This window comes from Schistocerca gregaria, chromosome 4 (assembly GCF_023897955.1).
Source record: "Schistocerca gregaria isolate iqSchGreg1 chromosome 4, iqSchGreg1.2, whole genome shotgun sequence".
NCBI lineage: Eukaryota > Metazoa > Arthropoda > Insecta > Orthoptera > Acrididae > Schistocerca > Schistocerca gregaria.
Window position 1 is genome coordinate 272,557,798 of NC_064923.1, and position 27,904 is coordinate 272,585,701.

Here is a 27,904-nt window from a genome sequence, read left to right on the forward strand (position 1 = left end):
TATTGCACCAAAGACAGAAGTGCTAGGTGTAGAAGTCTGACTGGCTTGAATTACTTTACCTGCCCTATTTGTTACTAGTATTTCTGTAAGAGTATGAGTATGTGTCAGGTGATGGATTGGATCCAGAGGTGTAACGTTCATGTTATTAATGTGAAACAGTCTCTTTAAATTTTTTGTCCTAAATGTGACACCTAATTTTTGAAAAAGTAGAATAGGCCTCCACTATGTAACCAGTTGACAGAAGTCTCTTGTTCAGTGAGCTCTTACCTTTATTACTCTCATCTGATGTGTTACTAGTGGCAGCAATTGTACTCCTGCATAACTTAGAAAATTATATGATCTGCAGTGCAATAGTGTTTACATTTATTATAGTTAATGTCTGCTGCTGTGTGTCCATTCATTTCTTTTTCAATGGTCCTATCAGAAAACAGAATTTTCTGTTAACTTTTACTATGTAGTTTAGTCATTGTGCATCCTGAAAATGATCTGTTAGTGTTCCTGGCAACCCATAAAATCCCATAGTAAAGTTCCACATACAAAGAAAAACTGGATTTATTTAAAATCTGGCTGCCTAGAGTCTCTACTGTGTCACTCCATGTCAATATTCAACCAAACCTTTGTCCAGATGCAAAGATTTGCACTGTGTAACACTGTGGTGGCATCTGACAGTGTTTCACAACACCCAATTTACTCTATCTCAAATACTCTTATTTCACATACAGTTAACTAAATCTGTTCACTTTCTGAGACATTGTCATTTCTTGCATGCCACTGTGAACTGCATGGCAGTGTGTACCACGTATTAGAGATTCTTCCCATTCCATTCATGTCTGATTGCTAAAATACCTCTGTAATTAGTCAGATCTGGACTTCATGTATCCTGTGGGAGCAGAAACCAACTTTTTGACCACAATTAGGGTGGCCTTTCAGTGCTACTGGTGCGCTTTTGTTATCTAAAGTCACTTATATTTTGTCACAACTGTTCACTGAGCATTACAGTACATCATACCTTTAAAAAAAATCATTGATACAATTGATTTCTTTAAGTGGAAGGAGTGGAAACTTTATTGAATAGGTTACTTCATTGGAGGGGCCTGCTATTGTCTATTGTCTATTGCTTCTTGCATCGTGTGGCATGATTGGTAGTCATTGATAAATGAGGTGTGGAATCCTGTTTTCCTCCTGCTGGATGCAGGCCTTGTAGCAGCAATTGCTCACTGGTAATTCTACCATCTCATGTTGTCAGTGCAGCCTCACTGCCACATTCCAGTTCCTCCTAGAATTTATGGAGTACCAAAAATACATAAAGAAAACATTCTTAAAGGCTGATAGGGAATGGTATCAACTTGTCTACTTACAACTTGGTGAAGTTCTGGCCTGCAAATTAAGACATCTTTGGTGTGCAAAACTGACTCATTATGTGAAGAACTTGACAGACTTTATAGAATGCATAAGGGGAGAAACATTTTTAAACCAGGAATTACGGTCAGCCTTGATGTAAAATCACTGTTCACAAGCATGCCACTAGACAAAACTGTTTGTATCCTAAAAGAGTATGTCTCGCCAGATGTATGCGACCTGGTAGAGTTATGTTTGTCTTCAACATACTTCAGATGGCAAGGAAAATACTGCAAGCAGACTGACAGTGTAGCAATGAGATCTTCCCTATCCTCATTAGTGACCAACATATTCATGAAGGCATTTGAAGCAATGGCTCTTTGTTCCTTTCCTGTAAGCCCCTGATGGTGATTCAGATACACTGATGTCGCATTCCCTACATGACCCTATTGTGAGACAGAGCTCTACTGATTTCATCGATATTTGAACAAAATGCACAGGAAGATCCAGTTACAGCTCAAAGCAGGGGAGACTTGACAAATTCCTAGACATGAAAATACGTATGATGATGGATGGCAAACTAGGGCACAGAGTACACTGGAAGCCTACACGTGCTGACAGGTATTTGTACACCCAATCCAACCACCACCCAGCACAAAATAACTCAGTCATCCTCTCACTGGCTATCCAAATACAGCACCTAAGTGATGTTCACATCATATCATCCTAGCTCAAAAAGTGGGAAATAATTTTTTTACTCAATGGTTGCAGCCATAAATAAATCCACACACCAAGGACACTGAATAAAAGGAAGGAAGATAGGCAAGAAATTGACAACTTCCAACAAGCAGCATGTTTACCCTATGTGAAGAATGTCGCTGACCAGGTTGGCAAACGCTTTCACTGGACTGGTGTCCAGCTTGTCTTTTACATCGGGCGTAAGATCTAAGATGGACTAGGCTGCAACAACTACAAGGTAGATGCTATGCACACTGCACACTTTTGTGAGGTTGAATGTGAGTTTGGAAAAGTACAGGAACATGAGTGCTCCATTCAACTGGGGTAGCACTGAAAATCTGCAGTGGCAGAACACCAGAAACACTGTGGTAAGGAAATAAGATTTAATGAAACTTGGGCAAGTGCCCAAGTAGCCGGGGATAGGAAATGGTGAAATGAAAGGTCAGAGAAGTCACTGAAATACTAAAACATGCTAACAACATGAATAGAAAGGATGGATTCAGGCTTGACCTGTCCTGGTTGCCAGCCATCATAGCCCAGCAGGTCACACTAACAACACGAGAAGCGAGTGTTACCAACAAGCAACTTCTACACAGCCTGCATCCAGCAGAAGGAAAATAGGAGCCCACAGCTTTGCCAATAACTACCAGTCATGGCACACAATGCAAGAAGCAATAGTCAACAGCAGTTCCCTGCTTACTCCACCACAGTAACCTATTTCAATATAGTTCTCGCTCCTTCTACCTCAACATATCACTTACATCAATTACTTTTTTTTAAAATTATGTGTAATGGTATGCTCAGTGAGCAGTCACGACAAGAGATAAGTGACTAGATAACTACAACACAGGAGGCCACTGCAACTGTGGCTCAAACAATGGTTTCTCCAACACAATAGGATGCTGTACCATACCCATAAAGCTCTCACATCAACTGACTCAGACCCAAAAAGCTGCAAAATTATTTAAGGGTGACATTATGCTCAGCTGAAAACATAAAAATGTTTTTCATAATTAGTTTGTTCCTCATGTGTTCTTTTCTTGCTTTATCCTTGATTGTCATTTGGTTGGGATTCCAGATCGGCTTGTATAAATGCAATATTCTTTTTTATTTTTTTAAGCGTCAGAAAAGACCAAGGGTGCTTTACAATGCACGTCCACTGCCAAATTCCAGTTCCTCCTAGAATGTTGTCTATCGGTGGTAAAATCAGATTGTCATATCTATTGTTGTTTGAGCGTGTTGCTGCAGCCAGAGTCCCCAAGTACACTATTTATTTATTTATTTTTATTGTTTATATTTTTTTTTATTTTGCTGCTCCACAATATTAGCAAAAGATATTGATAGATCTGGTTTATTTGATCTTCCCCAGCAATGCATGAATGTTTTGGGGATCTTTATGTAGCAAAATAAACAAACACTGTTCTACCTGTAAAATCTTCACCTGTTAAGCCAGCCTCCTTTTGGTAGGTGTAGCCTCAGGCAGTTGTGGAAGTGTTGAAGTTCCCTTGTATAAATGTAATACTTGTGGGTATTATTATGTTTATACTGAAGTTTTGTTGCTTAGAGGATTGCGAATTCCAAAGATTTTCAATTTCATTTTCTGTATACATGCTGTGATAGCTACTATTTCTTCTGTGTCATGTTTGTTCACCTCTGTCATTACTTCAAAATCTGATATCATGTTTCCTCATACTACAACTAGTATTCCCTGGCTACATGTTTCTTCTTGCAGTCCATGTATAATATTTTCCTTTATACTATAGCTTTTAGTAATGTTTGAATTGACATTTGTCCCTTGAACTATTAAGATGTCACTTTTTTCCTTCAAAAACAACTTTTTTATGTTCTGTTATTTTTTATTTAGAGAGTCCTCCCACATTCCACTGAAAAATATGTATGCTTTTAGTTGCCCTTCGGTATCATATGGCCAAAGAAAAGTGCAGAACTGAAACAGAAAATAAACAATGCAAAACAAGAAGAACTAAAAAATTTTGTAATTATGATGGACTATACAGTTGATAGCATGCAAGCATATTGCCCAGTGAATATCTTGAACAATGAAAAGATGCTGAAGAGAGACAACAACTTATGAAGATTGAAATAAAGAAGATATGGATACAAAAATAAAAAAGGAGGGAAATATCAGCAAGAGTAACATAAATTATTTAATTGTGACTTCACCATGGAAGAATTGAATCAGTCTGTGAATAGATTACAGGACAAAAAACAACCAGGACCAGATAACATTTTCCCAGAGTTTTTAAAAGATTCAGGAAGTAGATAAAGATCTATTTTCCAATTGAAATATAAGAAGGTCTGTAGAAAATACATAAGCCTATCAGCTAGTGGGTAAAAGCTTCAGACATAGCAATCTCCAGATCATCTTATTTACCTCAATAATGATCAAAATATGTGAAAAAAAATTTAACTTTAAGACTCAGTTACTTCCTTAAACATTACAAAATCCTGAGAGCAAGCAAGTTTCAAGAATACCTTCCACACTCAACTCAGTTCTGAAGCTAATGCAAAACACCTAATTAGGATTCAATGAAGAGTAAAGCTCATTATCAATATTTGTTGATCTCCAATGAGCACATGATATGGTGTGGAGGAGTGAGTTTATAAGTAAACTGAAAATATATGGAACTGGAAGAAACAAATCAAGTTGGATAATGAGGTTCCTGACTCAAAGTGTGACAAAAATACACTGTAACGAGGTACAACCAAGTTACATCTAAATATAAATTGTACATAATTACTCTGCAATTCACAATTAAGTGCCTGGCAGAGGGTTCATCAAATCACCTTCAAGCTATTTCTCTATTGTTCCAATCTTGAACAGCATGCAGGAAAAATGTACACTTAAATCTCTCTGTGTGAGCTCTGATTTCTCTTATTGTATTACAACAATCATTTTTGCTGCCTTTGTAAGTGGATGCCAACAAAATATTTTCACATTCAGAGGAGAAAGTGTGTGATCTAAATTTCACGAGAAGATCCTGCCACAATGAAAAACACCTTTGTTTTAATGAATGCCACCCCAATTTGCATATCATATCCAGTGCACTCTATTTCCTAGTTCATGAATACAAAATTAGCTGACCTTTTTTGAACTTTTTCAATGTCCTCTTTCAATCCTACCTAATGCAGATAGCACACCATGCAGCAATACTCCAGAAGAAGACTGACAAATGTTCTATAGGCATTCTTTTTAGTAGACTTGTAATATTTTCTAAGCGTTCTGCCAATAAATTGCAGTTCACTTTCCCACAACATTACCTGTGTGATTGCTCCAATTCAAATTATTCAGAACTGTAATCCCTAAGTATTTAGTTGAATTCACTGCCTGAGCATTTTTGTGATTTGTCATGTAACTGCAGTTTAGCAGATCATTTTAGTACTCTTATAAATGAATTCACTGTTTTCATTATTTAGAGGCAATTGCCATTTACACCATACAGATATACTGTCTAAATAATTTTGCAATTGGTTTAGATCATCTGATGAAATTATGAGACAGTAAATGGTAGCATCATCTGCAAACAATCTAAAAGGGCTGCTCAGATTGTCTTGTATATCATTATATAGAGTAGGAGCAGCAGAGGACCTATACATTTCCTTAGGAAACACCAGATATTACTTCCATTTTACTCAATGACTTTTCATCACTTACTATGAACTGCAACATTTCCAACAGGAAATCATGAATCCATTCACACAGCTGAGATGATACTGACTCCATAGGCACACAATTTGATTAGACATTGGTAGGGAGTAACAGTGTCAAAAGCTTTTTGAAAATCTGGCAATATGGGATCAGTCTGACATCACCTGTTTGTAGCACTCATTACCTTATGAGAATAAAGAGTTAGTTGTGTTCCACAAGAATTATATTTCTGAATCCTTGTTGGCTATTTGTCAGTAAAACGTTTTCTTTGAGGTAATTCTTAATGTTTGAGCAAAATCCTGCAGCAAATCTAAATTAGTGATATTTGTTTGTAATTTACTGGATTACTCCTATTTTATTTCTTGAGTATTGGTGTGATACGTGCAACTTTCGAGACTTTAGGTATGAATCTTTCAATGAACAAGCAGTTATAAATGATTGCCAAGCATAGATCATACTCTGAGAGGAACCTAAGTAGTATACAATGTGGACTGGAAGCCTCACCATTATTAATGGACTTAAGCTGCTTCACTACACCAAGGATATCTATTTCTAAGTTACTCATGTTGGCAGGTGTTCTTGATTCAAATTCTGGAATATTCATTTCATCTTCTTCAGTGAAGGAATTTCAGAAAACTGTGTTTAGTGACTCTGCTTTAGTGGCACTGTCATCAGTAACATTTCCATTTCCATTGCACACTGAAGGTATTGATTACGTCTTACCGCTGGTGTTCTTTGCATACGACAAGAATCTTTTTGCGTTTTCTACCAGATTTTGAGACACTGTTTCATTGTGGAAACTATTACAAGCATCTGACACTGAACATCATGCTAAAGAGTTACAAAGAAAGTAAAATTGAACTGCCAAAGGGTAGCCGTATACTGTTCAGTATCTACATAAATGACCTGGTTAAAGTGCTGAAATTATAAATGTGAACGTGTTTATAGATGACATCCTTATGGGCCACATAAAACAATTGTCTAAACCAAAAAGACAAACTAGAATCTTGACAATAAACACTACATGAACATGATCTTTATAGAATAATGTGATCATCAATAAATCAAAAGCTGTGTATCAGGTCTTCTCCCTATAACATAAAATCTCAAACTTCACTATAAATACTGAAAACTAAATGCTTCTAAACAGCACCCGCACCAATTTAAATAATAATAAATCAATATTTGCCAACTGTGTAGACTTTGATAAACAAAGAAATGCAGAATATAACACCAGTCTTGAAGACACTAGCTGGAGCAAAATGGGGATGCACTCAGGGCACCTTAAACAAAACATTCAGCGTATATATATATATATATATATATATATATATATATATATATATATATATATATATATATATATATATATACAGAATAAGTAATTCTGTGTGTGTGTTTGTGTGTTTTGTTCATGTGCCTGTCTGCCGGCGCTTTCCCGCTTGGTAAGTCTTGGAATCTTTGTTTTTAATATATTTTTCCCATGTGGAAGTTTCTTTCTGTTTTATATATATATATATATATATATATATATATATATATATATTAAAAATAAAGATTCCAAGACTTACCAAGCGGGAAAGCGCCGGCAGACAGGCACATGAACAAAACACACAAACACACACACAGAATTACGAGCTTTCGCAACTGGCAGTTGCTTCGTCAGGAAGGAAGGAAGGAGAGGGAAAAATGAAAGGGTGTGGGTTTTAAGGGAGAGGGTAAGGAGTCATTCCAATCCCGGGAGCGGAAAGACTTCCCTTAGGGGAAAAAAAGGACAGGTGTACACTCGCACACACACACACACACACACATATCCATCCGCACATACACAGACACAAGCAGACATATTTAAAGGCCATATATATATATATATATATATATATATATATATATATATATAGTTATTAAATATGGAAGTGAAATTTTGATCCCACAGAACAAAAGCTGATAGGCACTTCAGAGAGGATTGAAAATTGAGCACTTCACCTCATAACTAGGACAGTCAAAAAATACTTACTGTTGCCATGCATCTATACAGAAAAACCCTCCCATTGCAACAGAAATCAAGAAGCAAGCCATAAGTACATTCATCAAAAGGTAAACTTCACAGAAAGCAAATTGTATCAAAGTCTGCCTTCCAAGGCCCATAAAACCAGATGAAATCAATAGAAGGATGTAAAAAGATATTGGTTGGTCTAGATATAAATGTAACCACAGAGAATATCTAAAAACTTGTCAATCATTTACATTCCATGTACATAAAAAAAAACAGCTGACAGTGAGGAACATTGCTAAGAATGAAACTTCAGATATTATTGTAGAGGCAACTGCAATATGAGTGCGACTTAAAAAAATATCCAGAACCAGAATGGTTTAGAATATATGTGGACAGATCACAGATTAATGATATAGCTGGAGCCAAGGTGGATTGCAAATTGTTTTCTCAGTACTCCCCTGTCGGACAACATGTGAGACAACATTGATACTGAAATACATGCAGTTTAAGAGGAACGGTCAATATTGAGGGCTTTGGCAGAAATGTTCATTCGAAATGAAAAACGTCATACAGACATATGCCCTCTTCTGAATTGTTTCCAAGACGAAACACATTTAATGTACACTTGTTTTTGGACTAGTGGCTTGCACATATATGTCTTACCCACCAACTTCTTTGATGTTTTATCCTAGCCCAATTTAACCATTGCTTTCAACCTCTTTGTTCGAGACGTCTTACTGCCATTAAAGCAGCCAGTTGATCATTCAGTTGTTGATGGCGTGTTGTGAGTAAAATAGTGTGAGGGTTTGAGAGAGTATCAGAGAGAAGCATTGGTTAACTATGTCTGTACATGTGCTGGCTAAAATGCCATACATCTACACTAATGAACAATATGCAGATGTGGTGTACATTTTTGGCTTCTGCAATGGTAGTCCTGCTGCTGCTGTTGAAGAATATTGTTGACACTTTCCAGCATGTCAAATTCTTGACTGTAGAGTGTCTATGAGAGTTTTCAGCACATTAAGTGAAACAGGTATGCTTCAGAGTTCCCATTTTTCTTCTGAAGACATAGTTCAACATCCTGTGCAGCCATGACAACACAAGTGTTGAAATGATTCAGCCTAGTCCTACTACTAGCACATGGCAACTTTCTGCATGTATCAGTGTCTTGTGAACACATATAAACTGAATACTACACAGGAAAATTTTACCCATTTCAAATACAGTATGTCAACAATTTTTACATTGGTGATAATCCCACACAACTTTAATTTTTCCACTAATTAAATGACAAGCATCATTTGCTCCATACTGTTCACTGATGAAGGCACATTTACACAGAATGGAATCAACAACACTCACTATAATCATCATTGGTGTGGTGTGATTGGTAATGACCAAATGATGGGACAGAATAGCTTGATTTTTATGGAAAATTCATTTGTTGAACCCCCATCACGCTTTTTCAGATGTGTGAGGGAATATACAGAGGCAGTCAGACAAGCAACACAACATGCTCTCCCAAGGGTGCACAAATGCAATGAAGTTTATGGTGTTATATTTGAACATTTATTGTAAACTGCACAACCGCTCAGAGGTGACTCTGATAAAAATATGTATTTTCTAATTGATACTTCATAAAATGAATGTTGTAATAATTTCATAGGCTTCCATACCCAGTGTTATTTTGAGTAACATATTTTTGGTTATTGGGCCACATCATTATAAACTGCCAAAACAACTAAATTGCTGGTGTTTCAACTGACTTGCTGCTGTCCTCATGTAGGCGGTTCACTGCTGATACTGGTGAATGTCTTTCTTTATGTACTGTGAATTTTGGTTATCTGGTGGCTACTGAAGTCACATATCTGGGGTGTAACCCAAAAATATTTTATTCAGACTGTAATGTTTACTAACTGTTGCACATGTGTAAACCTGGCAGTCTACTAAATAATACAGAAAATAAATAATAGTGTACATCAAATGTGCAAACCATTCAGAAGAGGGCATACATCCATATGAAGTTTTCCCCTGCAAATGATCATTCCTGTCATAGAATAATAATAATAATAATAATAATAATAATAATAATAATACTTTACTGAGCATTGAATGATTCTTTGCATGCGTATAAAAACAGATTACAATTCATGATCCATAACACAATAATATACTATTCTGAATATGTCATGATTAAATTAGAAATGAAATGGTTCACTTAACACTGTTTACATATTTTTTAAATGCACTTCTTATTCTGCATTGTGGATGATATTCTTCTAATGTGTAAAAGAGATTTTGTAACAGAAATTTCTTTAGCTGAAATTTAAACTTCATTGTATGTAGGGTCATAACTTTACTGCATATTGCATTGGCTAACTTTAAACCTGCATATTGCAGACCCTTTTCATAGAGTGCTGTTCTGTGGATGCTGATGTAAAAGTTTTCTTTATTTCTGGTATTGTACTGATGCAAATCAGAATAAATGTTGGGCTGCAGACTTTTAACAAACCATACAGCTTTTAGAATGTACATGTTTACTACAGTTAGCACACCAGTTTTTGGAAACAAGCCTCTGCACGATTCCTTATATTTTGCTCCACAGATGATTCTTATAGCCCTTTTTTGCAGTGTCAATATCTTATCTAGATTTGCTTTGGTTGTTGTGTTCCAAATTTCTATTCCATAATGCAGGTTAGAGGAAAGTAGAGCATGATACGGAGTCTTTAGGACAACAGTATCTCTGCAGAATTTGCTAATCATATTAACAGCAAATATATTCTTAGACAGCTTACATGCTAGAGTGTCAACATGTGTGTCCCATTTGAGATTGCTTTGAAACTGGGGAATTTTACACTAAACTCTTTTTTATATACTAATTCCTTACCTACATATAGTTTAACTTCTTCATTAAAACTACTGTTGTTGAACTCCATGAGACATGTTTCACTGTTGCTTGCATTTAATTGGCTTTAATTAAAGTATTGAACAGTTTCATTTGTTGCATTATTACTGTGGGTCAGTCATACATAAAATGATTCCTTTTTAGGTACAATGGATGTATCATCCACATAGAGAACTTCTTTTATGTCATTTACATAAATCAGAGACAGAAGAGGACCATATTCCTGAGCCCTTGGTCACTCCATATTTTATATTAGTGATTTTGGATTTTTGAACACCATTTTCAGTTTTAAGCAGTACAGACTGTTTTTGGTTTTTCATGTAAGACTTTATTAGTTCATTAGCAATGCCTCTCTTACCAATGTTCCATAGCTTATGTAATAGGATAGTAGTGTTCACACAGTGAAAAGCGTTCGAGGTGTATACTTGCAACATGTTACTTGTTCTTGATGCCAGTTATTATCTCTTCAATTAACTGAGCAGCTGCTTTGCTAGTTGATTTACATTTTAAGTATCCGTTTTGATTTTCAGACATTGGGTTGTGTATGTTTAGAAAGTTTATAATTCTGCTATACATGACTTTTTCAACTATGTTGGAGAAGACAGGAAATACTGAGATTGATCTGTAGTTTTCAGTTTTGTGTTTGTCACCATTTTTATAGATTGGTATTACCTTGGCTATTTTTAGTCTGTTTAGGAAAATGACTGATTCTATTATATTATTTACTCCTACAGACAGAGGTACAGAGACATTTTACCTACACACTTTTAATTCATTAATACTGAGACCATCATGCCCTGTGGAACTCAAAGATTTTAGAGAGCTAATGATATTAATTATTTATTTGCAGTTTGTGGGGGCTAGCTATGTGCTTTGCTCAGATTGATTGTCTTTAAAATTATACTGCAGGTTATTATGTTTGTCACTGATAGCTTCCCATACTGAATAAAAATATCATTGAAAATATTAGCAATTTCAAGTTGGTCATTTGCAACCATCCCTTTGTCATCAATAATGAAGTCTATACAGGATACCGACGACTGAATAGTGACCATTCCTCCTGAACACCATACATAGAATTAACTTATTTGCAAAAGCTGCAATATTGATTGATCCTGTAGCAGCAATTCAAGATATCTCAACAAATCATTACACAGAAACAACAACCATAACCAAAATATTACAAGCTCTAAGGTACATCAGGGACAAAAATAAAGGAATAGTGTTTCAGTGAATACCTTTGCTTGTAGAAACCAACAGTAGTGAGACTGTTGATCTATTGACCAAAAAAGGAGCATTTATAATAGGCTAAAAAGGAACACATATTAAAGGTGGCCAAAAAAGAAGCATGTATTACAGGCTGCAAAAGGAACACATATTAAAGGCTAACAACAAAACTTATTCCAGCTGACACACTTAAGAAACTTACTCACATCACAGTTATGAAATCCCATATAACAGACTTAACAAGTAAATCAAAAGGGAAAATTTGGATGAATATATAAGAATATTGTGAGCTATTCAGAAACAAACTGATGAGGGAAGCAATGGCCAACTTTAGATTAACAATGGGACATGATTGCCTAGTCCAGTACATAAACAAATGAATGTCCTATTTGCCAAACTAGTATTGTGAATTTGGATTATGTACTGATATGCTAAGGTTTGGATGCAGAAGCACACAAAGAAGCCAACATCTGCAAATTATACTGGGATGTCATAAATTATATGTTCTAATTTTTTGAAAACTTTACTTCATTATTACATTTACTTCTCTAAGCTGTTATGTACATCAACAGATGTTACTGGAATGTCAGAAAGTGTATGTTTTCCTTTTTCTGTAGGCATAACTTATATTTTATTATTATTATTATTATTATTATTATTATTATTATTATTTTCAAAGTAATTACATATGAAATAATTAATATTTTCTTGTTAATATGCAGTGAGATATTAAATATATTATGGATTGATTTCCAATAAAGCAATATGTAACTACATCAACAACATGATTATTTTTACCAATTAATATTACTGTATTTATATTTTCATCAGAATACATTAACATTTCAGTTGCTATAATAGAGGTGGTCCCATTCATTAGCCCTAATTATTCTATACAAAACACTGATCATGTGCTGTAAACGATTAATTAACATATCTACTCCACGATAATCATTTGCCATTATATAAGGATTGAACAGAGTGAGTGAGTGAGTGAGTGAGTGAGTGAGTGAGTGAGTGAGAGAGAGAGAGAGAGAGAGAGAGAGAGAGAGAGAGAGAGAGTGAGAGTGTGAGTGAGTGAGTGAGTGAGTGAGTGAGTGAGTGCACGCACACGTGTGTGGGCACAGGGGGCACAGGCGCATTCATGTCCTTAGCAGTCACCTTTCAAAGTGTTTCCAATAGAATGTTTATCGTACTGTAATTTGTAAATTTTAATGTTGGGAGTTCTTCTTCATTTCCTCGAGACCTAACCCTATTTTTAAAATTTGATGCTTTCTTATTTTCATTAAAATTACCTGAATCACTGAATCCAAATTAGTGCTTACAAGTTTAGAATACTTTTCAATATGATGACATCTAACACAAACACAGAAAATTATATAATCTCATTAATGGAGGCTTTCTAGGCCACAATCCTAGACATATGCAACATGAAGAGACCTTCAATGCAAAAATTTAAAATCAAACATGTTTTTCTTTTGAAACTGTAATGTATATGTAATTATTTTGCATTGTCTTTTTTGACTTTTTCAATGGAGGGCTGATATGATTCTGGTGAGGATTTCTCTCTCAAACCTTGTGTCATATTCCCAACAGTGCCAAATCAAATGTATGGTACTAAAACTGGTAAAACTGCAAAACCATTTAAAATAATGATTAATGGAATTTTGGCCATTTGAAGTGAGTTAGATTTTGTAGGAACAGATTTCTGTCATACCAAGTTTCATTCAAATCAAGACCTGTAAAAATTTTTAGTTCCTTTTACCAGGCACAGACTCTGGAGCTCCTGTAATAGGGAAAAACTATTTTGAAATGACTGTATTCATCAGTGAGATATTACAAGAAATATGCATAATATGTTAATATCCACTATGTCTGACTAATAGTGTCTTGACTTGTAATGTCATAGCCAGGTCACACAGCCATTGTGATTGTTTTAGCAATAAATTTAAAATTCAAATAAATAAATGCATTTCTTTAAAAATATGACTTATTTTCATAATAATAATTTTTGATCATATGAAGTACACTACCACTCATTGTAAAAAACTCCATAAATCTGCCACATCTCTACCAATATTATGATGGTTGTACCTGTCATTGTAGATGAATTATCATGTAAAAGCAAATTAGAGCCATTACTCTAATATCATTTTTATATTTTCCATATAATCTATAATTATGGAACACTGTAAAATACAAACCAATCAACATAAAAAGAAATTTGTAAGTGCCAAATGAAAACTATTTTCATTTTTAATCTCATAAACTAATTAAATCATAAATAGCATAGCAAAATTGAATAGAATTGAATAATAAACCTTAAATTCAGCATTTTACAATTGCTTTGATGAGCTGTTTTTCAGATTAATCGTCACAAAATTCCCCCTGTTAAGGTTGTACACCACAGGTTCAGCCTAGTGGTCTTTAGATCCTAAATATGAACAGTCATTAACATAGTACAAATGGAAGGTTAGTTACTAATCAGACAGCTTTTTCATTATTATATGAAACTCACATTAAAATGTAGATTGCTCTGATATACTTTTATGTTGCAGCTGATGATTCGATAGACCTAAGTTCCCACATGGATACCACCATAAGTGTGGGGGAGCACGCCTTTAGCCAAATGCAGGGAGACCTCGACCAGCAGCGGCTCCTGGGCGAGCGGCCACAGTCTGATCCTCTGGGTGACCTCATGGTTAAAGAAATGCAGAACAAAGAGAGGTATGACTTCATTGCATCCTTATTCTTAATCTTTTTCTCAGCATTTCCTTTGCCTTTTTCATTTCTTGGTGAAAAATAAGAGTCACAGTGGTCTTTCTCATTTCAGTATGCACATTCTATTTCTGTATGTTCTTACTTCCCATATCCTTCATCTACAGAACTTGAACATTTGCAGCCAAGTAAAACTTCATTGAAGTAATAACTTCATCTGCCATGGCATTGTGTTCACTTCTGTTTACAGAATAATGTTAACTTTAATCACTTAAAACAGATCAGGCCTGCCAGCTCCATAGGGTGTTATATTAACTTTCACTGGTGATCTGCATGAAGCACAAACCACAGTGCTCATCATAACACCTAAGTACCATCTAACACTTTAATCAAACGGTACTGTGAGCACTGTAAAGAAAAGAGGAGAATGATAGTATTTATATGGCTCGTGCAGAGTCTCAAAGACAAGTGAAAAGTACAGAAAGCTATAGCTGTAGTGCTTATTGCCAATATTTTGCACAGCAATTTAAGAAAAGATGTGAAGCTTAATTTAACAGAGTCCTTGTGTCTTCCTGCATTTGGCATTTCAATCTAGATACACACACACACACACACACACACACACACACACACACACACACACACACATTGTTGTTTTTGCTTATCTTGGAGAAGGACTTGGTCCGAAAGCTGAGCAATTTTCTATTTGTTTTATGTGGTGGTCCACATTTTGTATCTCTTTTATTGGAAGTTAGTTACATATTCTCATATTCATATCTTATTCTCACAACTTCAAACATTTCAGTTTTAGAAACACAAATCTGAAGTTTGTATTCTTTTAAAAACTAAAAACTAAATTAAATACGAATGAGAGAGCTCATACTTCAAAAATATTCTGTCAACTATGACCACAGTTTCAATAAAGTTTGGGAAATGGGTGCTATTGTGAATTGAGAACTCTTACCTTGCTTTCATTACACCATTATGAATGGTTTATTCTGCCATTGTTGCAAATAAAAATTGCATTTATTAATTAGAACACAATTCAGTGAGTGTACCTCTTCTATTTATTTATTTTGTAGCCCGCATTTTGGCTTAGAAAGTCATCATCAGGTGATAAGCTGTTGCATGATAACAGCTTTATGAATCAAAAGCTGAATTATGCAGGAAATAGAGATTACTTGTTTAGGGTTCTGTGCTTTCATTCTTAAATAATGCACTCCTCAGAGAATCTGTAGGGGTTAAAAATGTGAACCAGTGCACTGTATATGTCCTCTTTAAGCAATATGAAAAGTTAATTTAAAATATGTTACAGACACAGCCCACCATAACTGCAATATTTCTGTCCTTTACATACATTTGCTTGGAACTATTGTTATTTGGGAATTTCATACCACTACAGGCATCAGTATTGTAGTGATAGTTTTCTTTCATCTTTATTTAATGTATGTGTCTAGTCATGCAATGCTAAAAATTTAGTATGACTGTTGGTTCTTTGTGCACCAACACTAGAATTTTCATTATTAATTCATGTGGCACATTAAAGAACAGCAGCTCACATATGTTGCAATTTCTCAGGATAACTTCTTTAAAGAGGGTACAGCCAGAAACAATTTGCCACTAAATAGTTATGCAAGACTCACATTGAGACCGTTCAATGAACACAGTAAATATATATAAACAAACCAAAAGAATCAATAATGAAAAATATGTGTACTCAATTAACATCTGCACCAAAATGTGTAAAGGAATTCCCAAAGAAGTCAGGGTATCATCACTTTCATATATGTTTTTCCGCAGCTGCTATCATGGTGCTTCATACTGCCATTGTGACACATTTACAACATGTCATATCTCAAGTGGCTAGATAAGTACCTGTGAATTTGCTCCATTGTGTGCTGTGAAGATCCATGTGACTGAGAAACATGTTGTTTATCAGTTAGTGAGAAATGAAATGTAGCAGGTGCATTTAGTTCTGTTGTCAGTGGTATTCTGCATAGACAAAAAAAAATTGTCACTTCTGTTGCTTGCACTGATTTAGTAAAGTTCAATTTTCATGAGATTATAATGATTAACAGCGAGCAGTTACTGTAGTATCCCAGAAATTAATCCAGGAAAAATGTAAATAATGGTTTTGATTGATTACATAATTACTGTTTTCTGATCTTTTTGTTTGATCACATATGAATTAAAATTAAACTAAATTAATCAAACTAGAAGTTTTCTTCTTTTTCATTACAAAAGTGTGTGTAACTTTCTAATTCTTGATATCCTTGTATAGCTTAATGTAATTCAGCTTAATTCAAAGCAATGTACACAGTCCTTATTATGCTACTTAAAAATAACAAGAAAAAACAAAAAAGTTGAAATGCTAGCACACATTACAACACATAATAAAAAGTTTTTCTCAGTGCCAGTAAATGCTGTCTCAGATTTATAGAAGTCAGTGAAATAACATTCATTTGTTTCACCTGGGTACAAGTGTGAAGGTAATAAGCAACCAGTATTGATCAGTTACCAGTCCACCAGGCAAGGAAGAATCAATAACAAACACCTTTGTGCCTTTCTCTGTAAATGATTTACTCAATTACATTTCATAATCTTGCAATTCAGACCAATGCACATGAAAGCATTAATACATGCCTGTAAGTATAGTGTCAGTCTTTTGTTATTGTTTACTGATTTGTTTATATTCCAAGGTAACCTTCACATTCCAGACTCACAGCACTATTAAATTGTAAATCACACACATTAGTGGTTATGTAAGCACTTTCACTGCGAATTATAAGACACACTGAAATATAATGCTGAAAAACAATATGAACAAACAGATTAATATTTTATTTATTATACATAAAATCATGTCACATAATTTCATTTTTATTCCTTGCCATTACTCCATTATCATCCTCTGTTTCTGCAGCAAATTTCATATTAAATTATGCAGTACCAGTTTTCTATTGAAAATCTCAACACTATATACCACATTTGAAGCAGAAATAGGGTTAGAAATGACAAGAATTACATAATCAGTTTATAGTGTTGTCACAGAACCAAGCACAAACATTAGTATGTTCATTGCTCACCAGTTCACACACAAACTGAGGCAAGCCAGAGCAGGCTTCCCCCTCCTCTTATTTATGGCAGTGCCCTTGAGTGTGGCTCAGTACCAGCTGAGCTGTGGTAGGAGTAACAGCTCTGCTCCACACAGCAGTGGCAGGCCCCTCTATTGCAACAGGCAGCAATGGTGTTCAGTTCAGATGAACGGTGAGTACTGACAGATTGTCATGTATTACACTCCACTGCATTTTTCCTTACACAAAACCTGTACTTCAGATCAGTAGAAGAAATTATGCAAACAAAAGACATGTCACTCTTTATGTCTTTGACAGTTGCCTGACTGAAAGTTTTTGTTTTAAACAAATATCTTCCTCTGATTTTAATATGTACTATAATAACTGAATGACACAAACAAATGTTTAAAAGAGATGGGAAGACAAATTCTTCATTGCAGCCAAGCAATAACTAGACAGTGACAAGTGAATTGCACTAAAGAAATATTATACTAATTATATCAGACCACAATACTTGTTTTTTTATTTATTACATTTTTTCTTTTAACTTAAAAGATAACATGGACAACAGTGCTTTGGGCCTCTCATTCTGTTTTATACTTAAGGAAAATAGCTTAACTGGTATTACCCAGTGACTTGAATAGTTGCATCCAGTAATCAGTGAAATAGTAAGTCCTGTGTAAAAGACATTCTTAATGGTTACAATTTGCATAAGCAGAGGTTCTGCATTTTGCATTATGCCCATAAGTGACTGTATTTTTAGGTTTGCTGTATTTATTTTACTTTCTCTGAGTGATTCTATATATTAAGCCTGTAACCAGTAGCAAACTGGTTTGATGACTTTGTTACTGACTTGTACCGAAGAAAGTTAGTTTCTCAGTTGAGTTCAAACTCATTTTTAATATGATAATTGGGAGTCAGAGAAGTACATCTTCTCCCACTAAACATCCATAATCCAAAATTGATATAAGTTACTGATTTTTTTAAACACTTGAATACAAATTCAAGCCTTTTTTTATATGAATAGTAGGAGGATTCTGAATTTGTTGAGAGTGTGAAAATTGCAGACACAAATTTTGCAAATTTATTTTTTAGACAACCTTAAAAAAAATTACAGTTCAAATTTTGAAATTTGTATGATGAGCACATTTTGTCTAATTCTTAATCTGAATTTTGTGCCGTTGATTTTGTGGTAAAAAATAGATCACGTGTTTCACTGTCAAATAAAACAAATCCTTCACATTTCAGTCTTAGAATTATTGTATCAGGGAGAGAAAATGATTTGTTAGTTTTCATACACTGACTGCATACAGAACTGGATGACACAAGGATACAGGTACACTGCCATGTGACATATCAGATTGATTCACTGTCTTAAGGTAATTTTCTGCAAGTATATTGCATAAAGGCTCTTAAGGCTGCATTCTGAATTTGAGAAATTTTATAAATGGCATACCATTGTTCTCTTCTGTGGTAATTATGGTGCAGATGGCCAGAAGCTTTCCAGAAAATGAACTGTATTCATTATTATTTTCAACTTGTTTCAGTAGATAAGATGAAAGCATAAACATACATTTAATTGGGAAATCAAAGGCAGTGTTACATTATATGCAACTAGTAAGTTTTATATGATTCTTCTGTCAAGTGTGAGAGATTGTTGTTGTAGCTAACAAGCATTTTGGTCACAGTGTTCCATCACATAAAAGCATTTTATCCACAATAGTCAGTGAGGCATATAGAAGGTATATTTCTTAGTGCCAAATTAATGATTCCACATTTGTGACGTACAACAACAAATGGCATACTATTGACTTCTGTATGCCATTTTTCAATTACTACAATCAACAGCTGTAGACACAGTCAGTGTATAAACCCCCATTATTTTGTATTTGAGGGTTGTCTTTATTGTCATCAAAGGAGGAAATAATCTCTTGCATCATACATGTGGCAACTGGAAGATCTAATTTCTTAGATTTGTTATAATGTTGGAAAAAGTCCATTAGGTTAGATTTCTGGCTAGTGGATTACTGACTACAAAAACAACTGCTTTGTTAATTATAGATTTATGCCACACAGTTCAAAAGGATGCCAGCATCCACAGTTCATTATACACTGCTGGCCATTAAACTGCAACCCTATGAAAGCTTTACCAAATGTCAAACTGGCATTGAAATGTGCTACGTGTTTGGATATCCGAATGACAAGCATTTTGACACCACAAATCAAAGCAGATTTGAGTAAAGCTATCTACATTCGGCATATAAGCAAAGGTTATGCAATGGTCTTGTCATTCATAAATCACCTTTCAATGCTGGTTGTTCATGAGAATATTGTGTTATGCTTCATTTAAGCAGGAGAAATGTCTACCAGCACATGTCAGAATTGGACAGCAGTAAGAATACAACCTATTGATATTACTGTTTGTCATTAGCTGATTTTTCTGCCTGCAATGATTGGAATTCCACGATTGTTAGGAGAATATGGAATTGACAGGTTCAGGAGAGCCATACTCAACATCATGTGGAATTTCAATGGCCCCTTGCGACTCGCACACTGTTTGCACAGATGAAAAGTGCCCACATGAACAGATTCTAGAGCATCACAGGCTGGTAGCATGCTACCACTGTTGTGGCTTCTCTAGATACAACAGCAGAAAGGGGCACACTGACACTGGTGCGCCTGATAACAACATTGTACACAGGAGTGCCGCTATGTCTTATATCCAGATGAGTTACAGTTCTAGTGATGGTATGAGGTGTCATTGGGTGCTTCATCCATGTAGCCAGTAACCTAAACAGCTGTTACATTATGGACCCATTAAGGCCACTTACTGTGGCTTGTTTTAAGGTCTCCAGAACATTACCTTTCAACAAGGAAATACAACACACTATGCTGCCTATGTTTTCCTCATCTACCTCAATACAGAGAGAGTTCGACTGATGCCTTGAGCTGCAAGTGCTCTAGGTTTACCACCAATTAAAAACATCTGGTCACATGATGGCGAATACCTGGCAAGTCATCACTCGCCAGCCACTAAGATTGACATGCTCTGGCATAGAGTCAGAGCAGTGTGGAATGCACCTGTGTCTGTCATCCCTGTCATCTGTACTCAACGGCCAGCAGTGTTTGTGCCACTGTTGCTGCCAAGGGTGGCAGCTGTGTGTACTGAATTTTGAGCAGGCGTTATCTTGCTGAAATGTAAGACCAGGATGGCTTGTCATGAAGCCTTTGGCCTGGAGTCTGATTGACTGGAGTAGAACTGTCTTCAGTTATGTGTCCTGCTTTGAATTGGGCTCTGATGACCAGCAAATACGTGTCTGGAGATACCCTGGACAGCAGTAGGATATCGACCAGACTGTCGCCTGCCCACCAAGTGTGATGGTCTGGGGAGCTGTTTCTTTCGGTAGCAGGACACCTTTAGTCATCATCCACAGCATCCTTACAGCTCACGAACACCGACGATATTCTACCGCCTGTTACATTGCCCTTCATGACAAGCCATCTGGGGCTTACATTTCAGAAGGATAATGCCTGTCCTCACATGGCGAGAATTTTTGCTGGTTGTCGTCTTGGCCAAACTGTACCTTGGCCAGCAAGGTGGCCAGATCTCTTCCAGATTGAGAATGTTTGGACAGTTAACTCCAAGAATCTCGGGATTTTGACAAAGCAATGCGCCACTAACTCCATCAATGAATAAGAAGCCAATAAATGTTTGCATAAGGGCCAGAGCTGGACCAACGTTGGACTCGATCAATTTATGAAGCTCTTTCTTTTGAATAAATCATCCATGACATTGTAGTCATTTGTTTGTCTGTACATGTACATCGCTGTTTTCCGTCCTATTCGGATAAGTCTTTAGTGGTGCGTCGTTTTTTTCTTGGTCTTGAGTGTACGAGTCACTTAAAGCGAGACCGCCGCTGTGGCGTGCCGTAACATTCCCTGCTACTTTCGTTAGCGAGGAGAGGAAGGTCGCGGAGTTAGTTCCCGTGGACGGCTCGTAGTAGGAACGTTATCAGTATTCACAATTGCGAGGTTATCTGCCGTGTTTCCTCCTCGACGCTGAAGCAAGCTCCCGTGACCGCGGCAGATCACCTTCACTGGCTCCTCTTTACGAAAACAAGGGATATATTGTAGTGGAATGAAGGAGCCTCAGCGTCTTTAAATGGATGAAATCCTGATAACAATCCTTGCTGTTATCAATGTGGAATGCCGGAGTACAGCAGCAAGTAACTTTCACGTTTATTGCTTACTTTGTCGCTGTTCTGATTGAATTAACAAAACAAAATCGTGACAGCAACAGTGCTTCCCTTTCTCTAAGCCGCAACTGCAGCAAGAACAAAAATCCATTTGAGCTTCAAACGGTAAAGGGGAAAATTTTCGTGTGATTATGCTGGCTGAAAAAAAAGAAACCTGACACTTTACGTCTATTACCAAAGCGTTCTTATTAATGTCGGGGTATCGTCATATGTTCGTCACGTTTCGTTCTTCACGTTTTTTCCATTCACGCGTTTCCGACATGATTTGGATGACATCATGCACCTGTAGGAGAGTGCTTTATTTTGGCGTTTTGGCGTTGAAATTTACTTTCTTTTGAAGAAAAAAAAAGAAGCTACCTATTTATGAGATAAATGTAGTTTCGTATGATAACTCGGGCGAGCGTTTTGTGGGCAAATATAGCTTTTGCATCACCTTCATGGATTTTTTTCCTTCACTGACTGAGGAATTTATACAAATCGATACGAAGAAAACACACTTACAATCCAGACACAAGGAGTGTGTATCAAAACCTTTTCCTCGACAACATACACTGAAGAGCCAAAGAAAGTGGTGCACCTGGCTAATATCGTGTAGGGCCCCGCGAGCACGCGGAAGTGCCGCATCACGGCATGACATGGGCTCGACTAATGCCGGAAGTAGTGCTGGAGAGAACTGACACCATCAGCCCTGCAGGGCTGTCCGTAAGAGCACGAGGGGGTGTAGATCTCTTCTGAACAGCACATTGCAAGGCATCCCAGATATGCTCAATAATGTTCATTTCTGGGGAGTTGGTGGCCAGCAAGTGTTTGAAACTTGGAGGAGTGTTTCTGGAGCCACTATGCAGCAATTCTGGACGTGTGGGACGTCGCATAGTCCTGGTGGAATTGCCCAAGTCATCGGAATGCAAAATGGACATGAATGGATGCATACGTGTCACCTGTCAGAGTCGTATCTAGACGTATTAGAGGTCCCATATAACTCCCAACTGCACACACCCAACACCATTACAGAGCCTCCACCAGCTTGAACAGTCCCCTGCTGACATGCAGAGTCCATGGATTCGTGAGATTGTCTCCATACCCGTACACGCCCATCCACTCGATACAATTTTAAACGAGACTCGTCTGACCAGTCAACATTTTTCCGGTCAGCAACCGTCCAATGTCGTTGTTGACGGACCCAGGTGAGGTTCGAAAAATGTCTCAAATGACTCTGAGCACTATGGGACTTAACTTCTAAGGTCATCAGTCCCCCATAGAACTAATTAAACCTAACTAACCAAAGAACATCACACACATCCATGCCCGAGGCAGGATTCGAACCTGCGACCGTAGCGGTCGCGCGTTTCCAGACTGTAGCGCCTGAAACCCCAGGTGAGGCGTAAAGCTTTGTGTCGCGCAGTCAGTAAGGATACACGAGTGGACCTTTGGCTCCGAAAGCGTGTATCGATGATGTTTCGTTGAATGGTTGGCACGGTGGCACTTGTTGATAGCCCAGCATTGGAATCTGCAGCAGTTTGCGGAAGGGTTCCACTTCTGTCATGTTGAACGATTCTCTTCAGTCGTCGTTGGTCCCGTTCTTGTAGGATCTTTATCCAGCCACAACGATGTCGTATTTGACGTTTTACCGGATTCCTTATATTCACGGTACGCTCGTGAAATGGTCGTACGGGAAAATCCCCACTTCATCGCTACTTCGGAGTTGCTGTGTTCCAGCGCTCATGGGCCGGCTATAACACCACGTTCAGACTCGCTAAATCTAGTTAAAATGTCATTGTAGCAGCAGTAACCGTTCTTACAACTGCACCAGACACTTGTTGTCGTAAATAGGCATTGCTGATCGCAGTGCCCTATTGTGCATGTTTACGTATTTGAATATGCATATGTATACCAATTTCTTTGGCGCTTCAGTGGATATGATCACCAACTGCTAGCACTTGAATTAAAGCGAATGTATGTCAGTGAAATTGCTTGAAATAACCAGTATTTCGAAGGACGACGTAATTTTTCGTAATTATGTACACAAAATGGGAGCCTCAGTCCATTGAACAGTTACTTAGCAACTGTTGATTATTATCTGATGAGGATTCGTTGCCTCTTGGTAGTGGGTAAAGAGACAAGGTCAGTTGTAAATGGGTTGTCCACAAAGCTATTCGCCGCTGGTTGCTTGGTCTAGCGGCTTAAAACATTGATAGGACCAGGAATTTGCGTGTGTTTTGACTTTGAATTTTTCCCTGTCGTGTCCTAGATGGCATCTGAGAACGGTGTCTATGCTTACTGAAGGGAGCTTAGATATATGCCGACAAACTTCTAGAAGCTGGAGAATGTATCTTCAGATTCAAATTATTAAATGGAATGCATGCCTGGAATCGTCATTCAACATTGTTACAAAGCATCGGAGTTGCAGTGGAAGATGCCTGCCCCTCTGCTAGTTCTTCGGCAGCAAACGTCGGCTGTAATGCTGATGCCTCCGTCCTCAATATGCAAGCGCTCCCTGTATTGTTGTGACTAACGTGGGTGGCTCCTGTGGATAACAACAGTCTTATGATCTCACTCTAAAGAGAAACCTGAAGAGTGAACGCATTTGATTGTTGACAAGGAATAAAATTTGCTGTTTTAAACTATGAGATACAGTACTTACTAAAAAGGTTATTATAGACGTTGCATTACTTGCCCCAGTGCATAAGGCTACTACAGAATGTCTTTATTATGGCTCCAGTAGGCTAACTGGTATTTTCTCCTCATTCAGTATGGCTCAAGAATCTCTTTGATGTGGAAACACCACTGTGTTGAATCGACATTGTGAAATAGATGTACAGCTTAATGACTGCTATTGAAAATCCAGATATATAAACAGCGTTAACCAGTAGTCAACGCCAGTGCACTGATAACGTTATAAGTTTATCGCAAAGCTGTCAGCTATGAATGGATCTGCCAATACTGATTGTGAATTTACCTGATTCGAAGTGAACATCTGTTATCTTTGAAACATTGTTCTAAGTATCATTTTATCTACGTTTGAAGGTCTCAGAACTGATGACATGCGGGGGTCTCTCCACTGAATTTTATGTAATACGTTGTCATATGCGTTGAATCCGATTTCTTGAACGCAAAGGGGAGATCTGTGTTCTATCCCGGCATTTTATAGCAGTAGTCTAGATTATATTCCCAGTACGATGCTCCTTTTGTATGCGTCCCAAATGATCAGCGGTGTACTTCACAGTAACAATGCCGCCTAGCGAACCAAAACTTCTCTATAAACCAGTAAATGCCGAATGTGGAAGAGTTACGCTCAGGTACTGAAAGCAAACTGCCCAAGTCTGTCGCTTATCAAGCGAAGAGTATGTTCTAGTTTCATGGCTGATAAAAACTTTTGTCTGAAATCTCGTGCTGCTGAATGCAAACGTATTCATTTTTGGCCTGGAAAGTTACAAGCCTGTTCTCTCTACATCTACATACATACTTCACAGAACATGTACTGTGCATGGTGAACGATAGCTTATACCACTACTAATCATTTCCTCTCCTGTTCCACTCGCTGATAGAGCGGAGGAAAAACGGCTGTCTAAAAGCCTCTATACGAGCCCTAATTTGTCGCAGCGTATCTTCGTGGTCCATGCGCGAAATTTAAGTTAGCCGCAGCAGGATCGTTCTGCAGTCGGCCTCAAATTCCGGTCCTCTAAATTTGCGCAACAGTGCCTTGCGTAAAGAGCATCGTCTTCTCTTCAGGGATTCCCATTTGAGTTCATGAAGCACCTCCATAATACTTACATGCTGATCGAACCTACTGGTAACAAATCTAGCAGCCCGCCTCTGAATTGCTTCGACGTCTTCCTTTAATTCGAATTGATGGGGATCCTAACCACTCGAAGAGTACTCAAGAATGGGCCGCATTAGCGCTCTGTATACCGTCTCATTTACGGATGAGCTACACTTTGCAAAAATTCTTCCAATAAAATGAAGTCATGAAAGGGAAGCAGTGGTTGGGAAGGGAGTGAGACAGGGCTGTAGTCTCTCCCCGATGTTATTCAATCTGTATATTGAGCAAGCAGTGAAGGAAACAAAAGAAAAATTCGGAGTAGGTATTAAAGTCCATGGAGAAGAAATAAAAACTTTGAGGTTCGCCGATGACATCGTAATTCTGTCAGAGACAGCAAAGGACTTGGAAGAGCAGTTGAACGGAATGGATAGTGTCTTGAAAGGAGGATATAAGATGATCATCAACAAAAGCGAAACGAGGATAATGGAATGTAGTCGAATTAAGTCTGGTGATGCTGAGGAAATTAGATTAGGAAATGAGACACTTAAAGTAGTAAAGGAGTTTTGCTATTTGGGGAGCAAAATAATTGATGATGGTCGAAGTAGAGAGGATATAAAATGTAGACTGGCAATGGCATGGAAAGCGTTTCTGAAGAAGAGGAATTTGTAAACATCGAGTATGTATTCAAGTGTCAGGAAGTCATTTCTGAAAGTATTTGTATGGAGTGTAGCCGTGTATGGAAGTGAATCGTGGACGATAAATAGTTTGGACAAGAAGAGAATAGAAGCTTTCGAAATGTGGTGCTACAGAAGAATGCTGAAGATTAGATGGGTAGATCACATAACTAATGAAGAAGTATTGAATCGGATTGGGGAGAAGTTTGTGGCACAACTTGACCAGAAGAAGTGATCGGTTGGTAGGACATGTTCTGGGGTATCAAGGGATCACCAATTTAGTATTGGAGGGCAGAGTGGAAGGTAAAAATCGTAGAGGGAGACCAAGAGATAACTACACTAAGCAGATTCAGAAGGATGTAGGTTGCTGTAGGTACTGGGAGATGAAGAAGCTTGCAAAGGATAGAGTAGCATGGAGAGCTGCATCAAACCAGTCTCAGGACTGAAGACCACAATAACAACAACAAAATGAAGTCGAGCATTCGCCTTGCTTTCTACCAACTCCTATTCCATTTCATATCGCTTTGCAACATGGAGCTCCTTGACAGCGGTAACACTAATACTTTCGACCCCTGAAAGAGACTTCTGCTGCTAACGCAATGTCCTAAGAGAGTCGTGACTGGGTATTTCTGGAGCTAGGTACAAAGTCAGCTGTCTTGGGGGTTTATAGCTGCAGTAGTCAACGGCTAACGCAACGAAACATCTCCGGGTAACACGTAAAGTTGTGTAAGTATGTAATACGAGGCCCTGAGGTGCGCTTTCGGTGCTTAGTCAGACTAGTTTTCTTTCCATGTGCGTGTTGGCCCTTTGTACTCTAAAAGCGCTTTCGTTGTGTCTTGAAGTATAACTACTCAGTGCGGAGTGACTGTGACGGGTGTGTGTAAAGTGTAGCGTGGTGTTTGAGCTGATGGTGACGATAAGATAAAGAGAGGTAAAGGATGGGCTGGCTCCCAGTGCTGGCACACAACTTAGCCATTTCGAATAGCCCCAATATGTCCACCAAGTCGTTATGTACTTGTCTGTCGTTGAATCATCACCAAGAGTCATGTACGCACATTCCACGAAACACTTCCGTTTTTGATACACAGCCAGAGGACTGTGAATATTACTACTGCCCCCCCCCCCCCCCTAAATACTGATGATGACCATTCCTTTTATTTCCTATATTCTATGGGCTGCATGCAGTTCGAATACAGTGCTCTTGTATGCATCAGTGACCTCGTCTTCAAAGGCTCTCACCCAAACCAAAGTTCCTTCCCCTCTCTCGGAAAAGGGAGTCAGTAGGCTAAAGATGAAGACGTTCGATAACCGGCCTTGCAGAAAGTCGAGTGGTGTAGCTACCTTTCTAGTGCGTTTTTTACATCGTTGTTAATTACGTCAGTCAGACAGCGTTATCTGTGGAGTGGAACGCGTGATAACCACCTCTATGTGAAGCTAGACAGACTCTAGAAAGCATGCCCTCAAAATCTTGTCACTCCAAAGCGACAGTAGCAAAATCTTGAAAGGAACAGATGACACTATTGTTCTTTACATATGCTTATTTCATAGGTG

The 27,904-nt window shown here is 37.5% G+C and overlaps 1 protein-coding gene and 1 long non-coding RNA gene across 4 annotated transcripts in view; one reads left to right on the forward strand and one right to left on the reverse strand.

Moving 5' to 3' along the window:
- Positions 1-27,904, forward strand: part of LOC126365992 (protein GDAP2 homolog) — a 929,669-nt gene that overhangs the window by 765,654 nt on the left and 136,111 nt on the right. For all 3 annotated transcript variants that reach the window (XM_050008813.1, XM_050008815.1, XM_050008812.1), the window contains one exon: positions 14,430-14,598. In XM_050008813.1, coding sequence (XP_049864770.1) covers positions 14,430-14,598 — 169 coding nt within the window. The remainder of the gene's footprint in view (positions 1-14,429; positions 14,599-27,904) is intronic.
- LOC126365993 (uncharacterized) lies at positions 13,269-17,826 on the reverse strand. The gene is made up of 3 exons (XR_007566288.1): positions 17,487-17,826; positions 16,465-17,396; positions 13,269-13,657 (listed from the first exon to the last, which is right to left on the reverse strand). It is a non-coding gene; the product is annotated as an uncharacterized LOC126365993 (long non-coding RNA).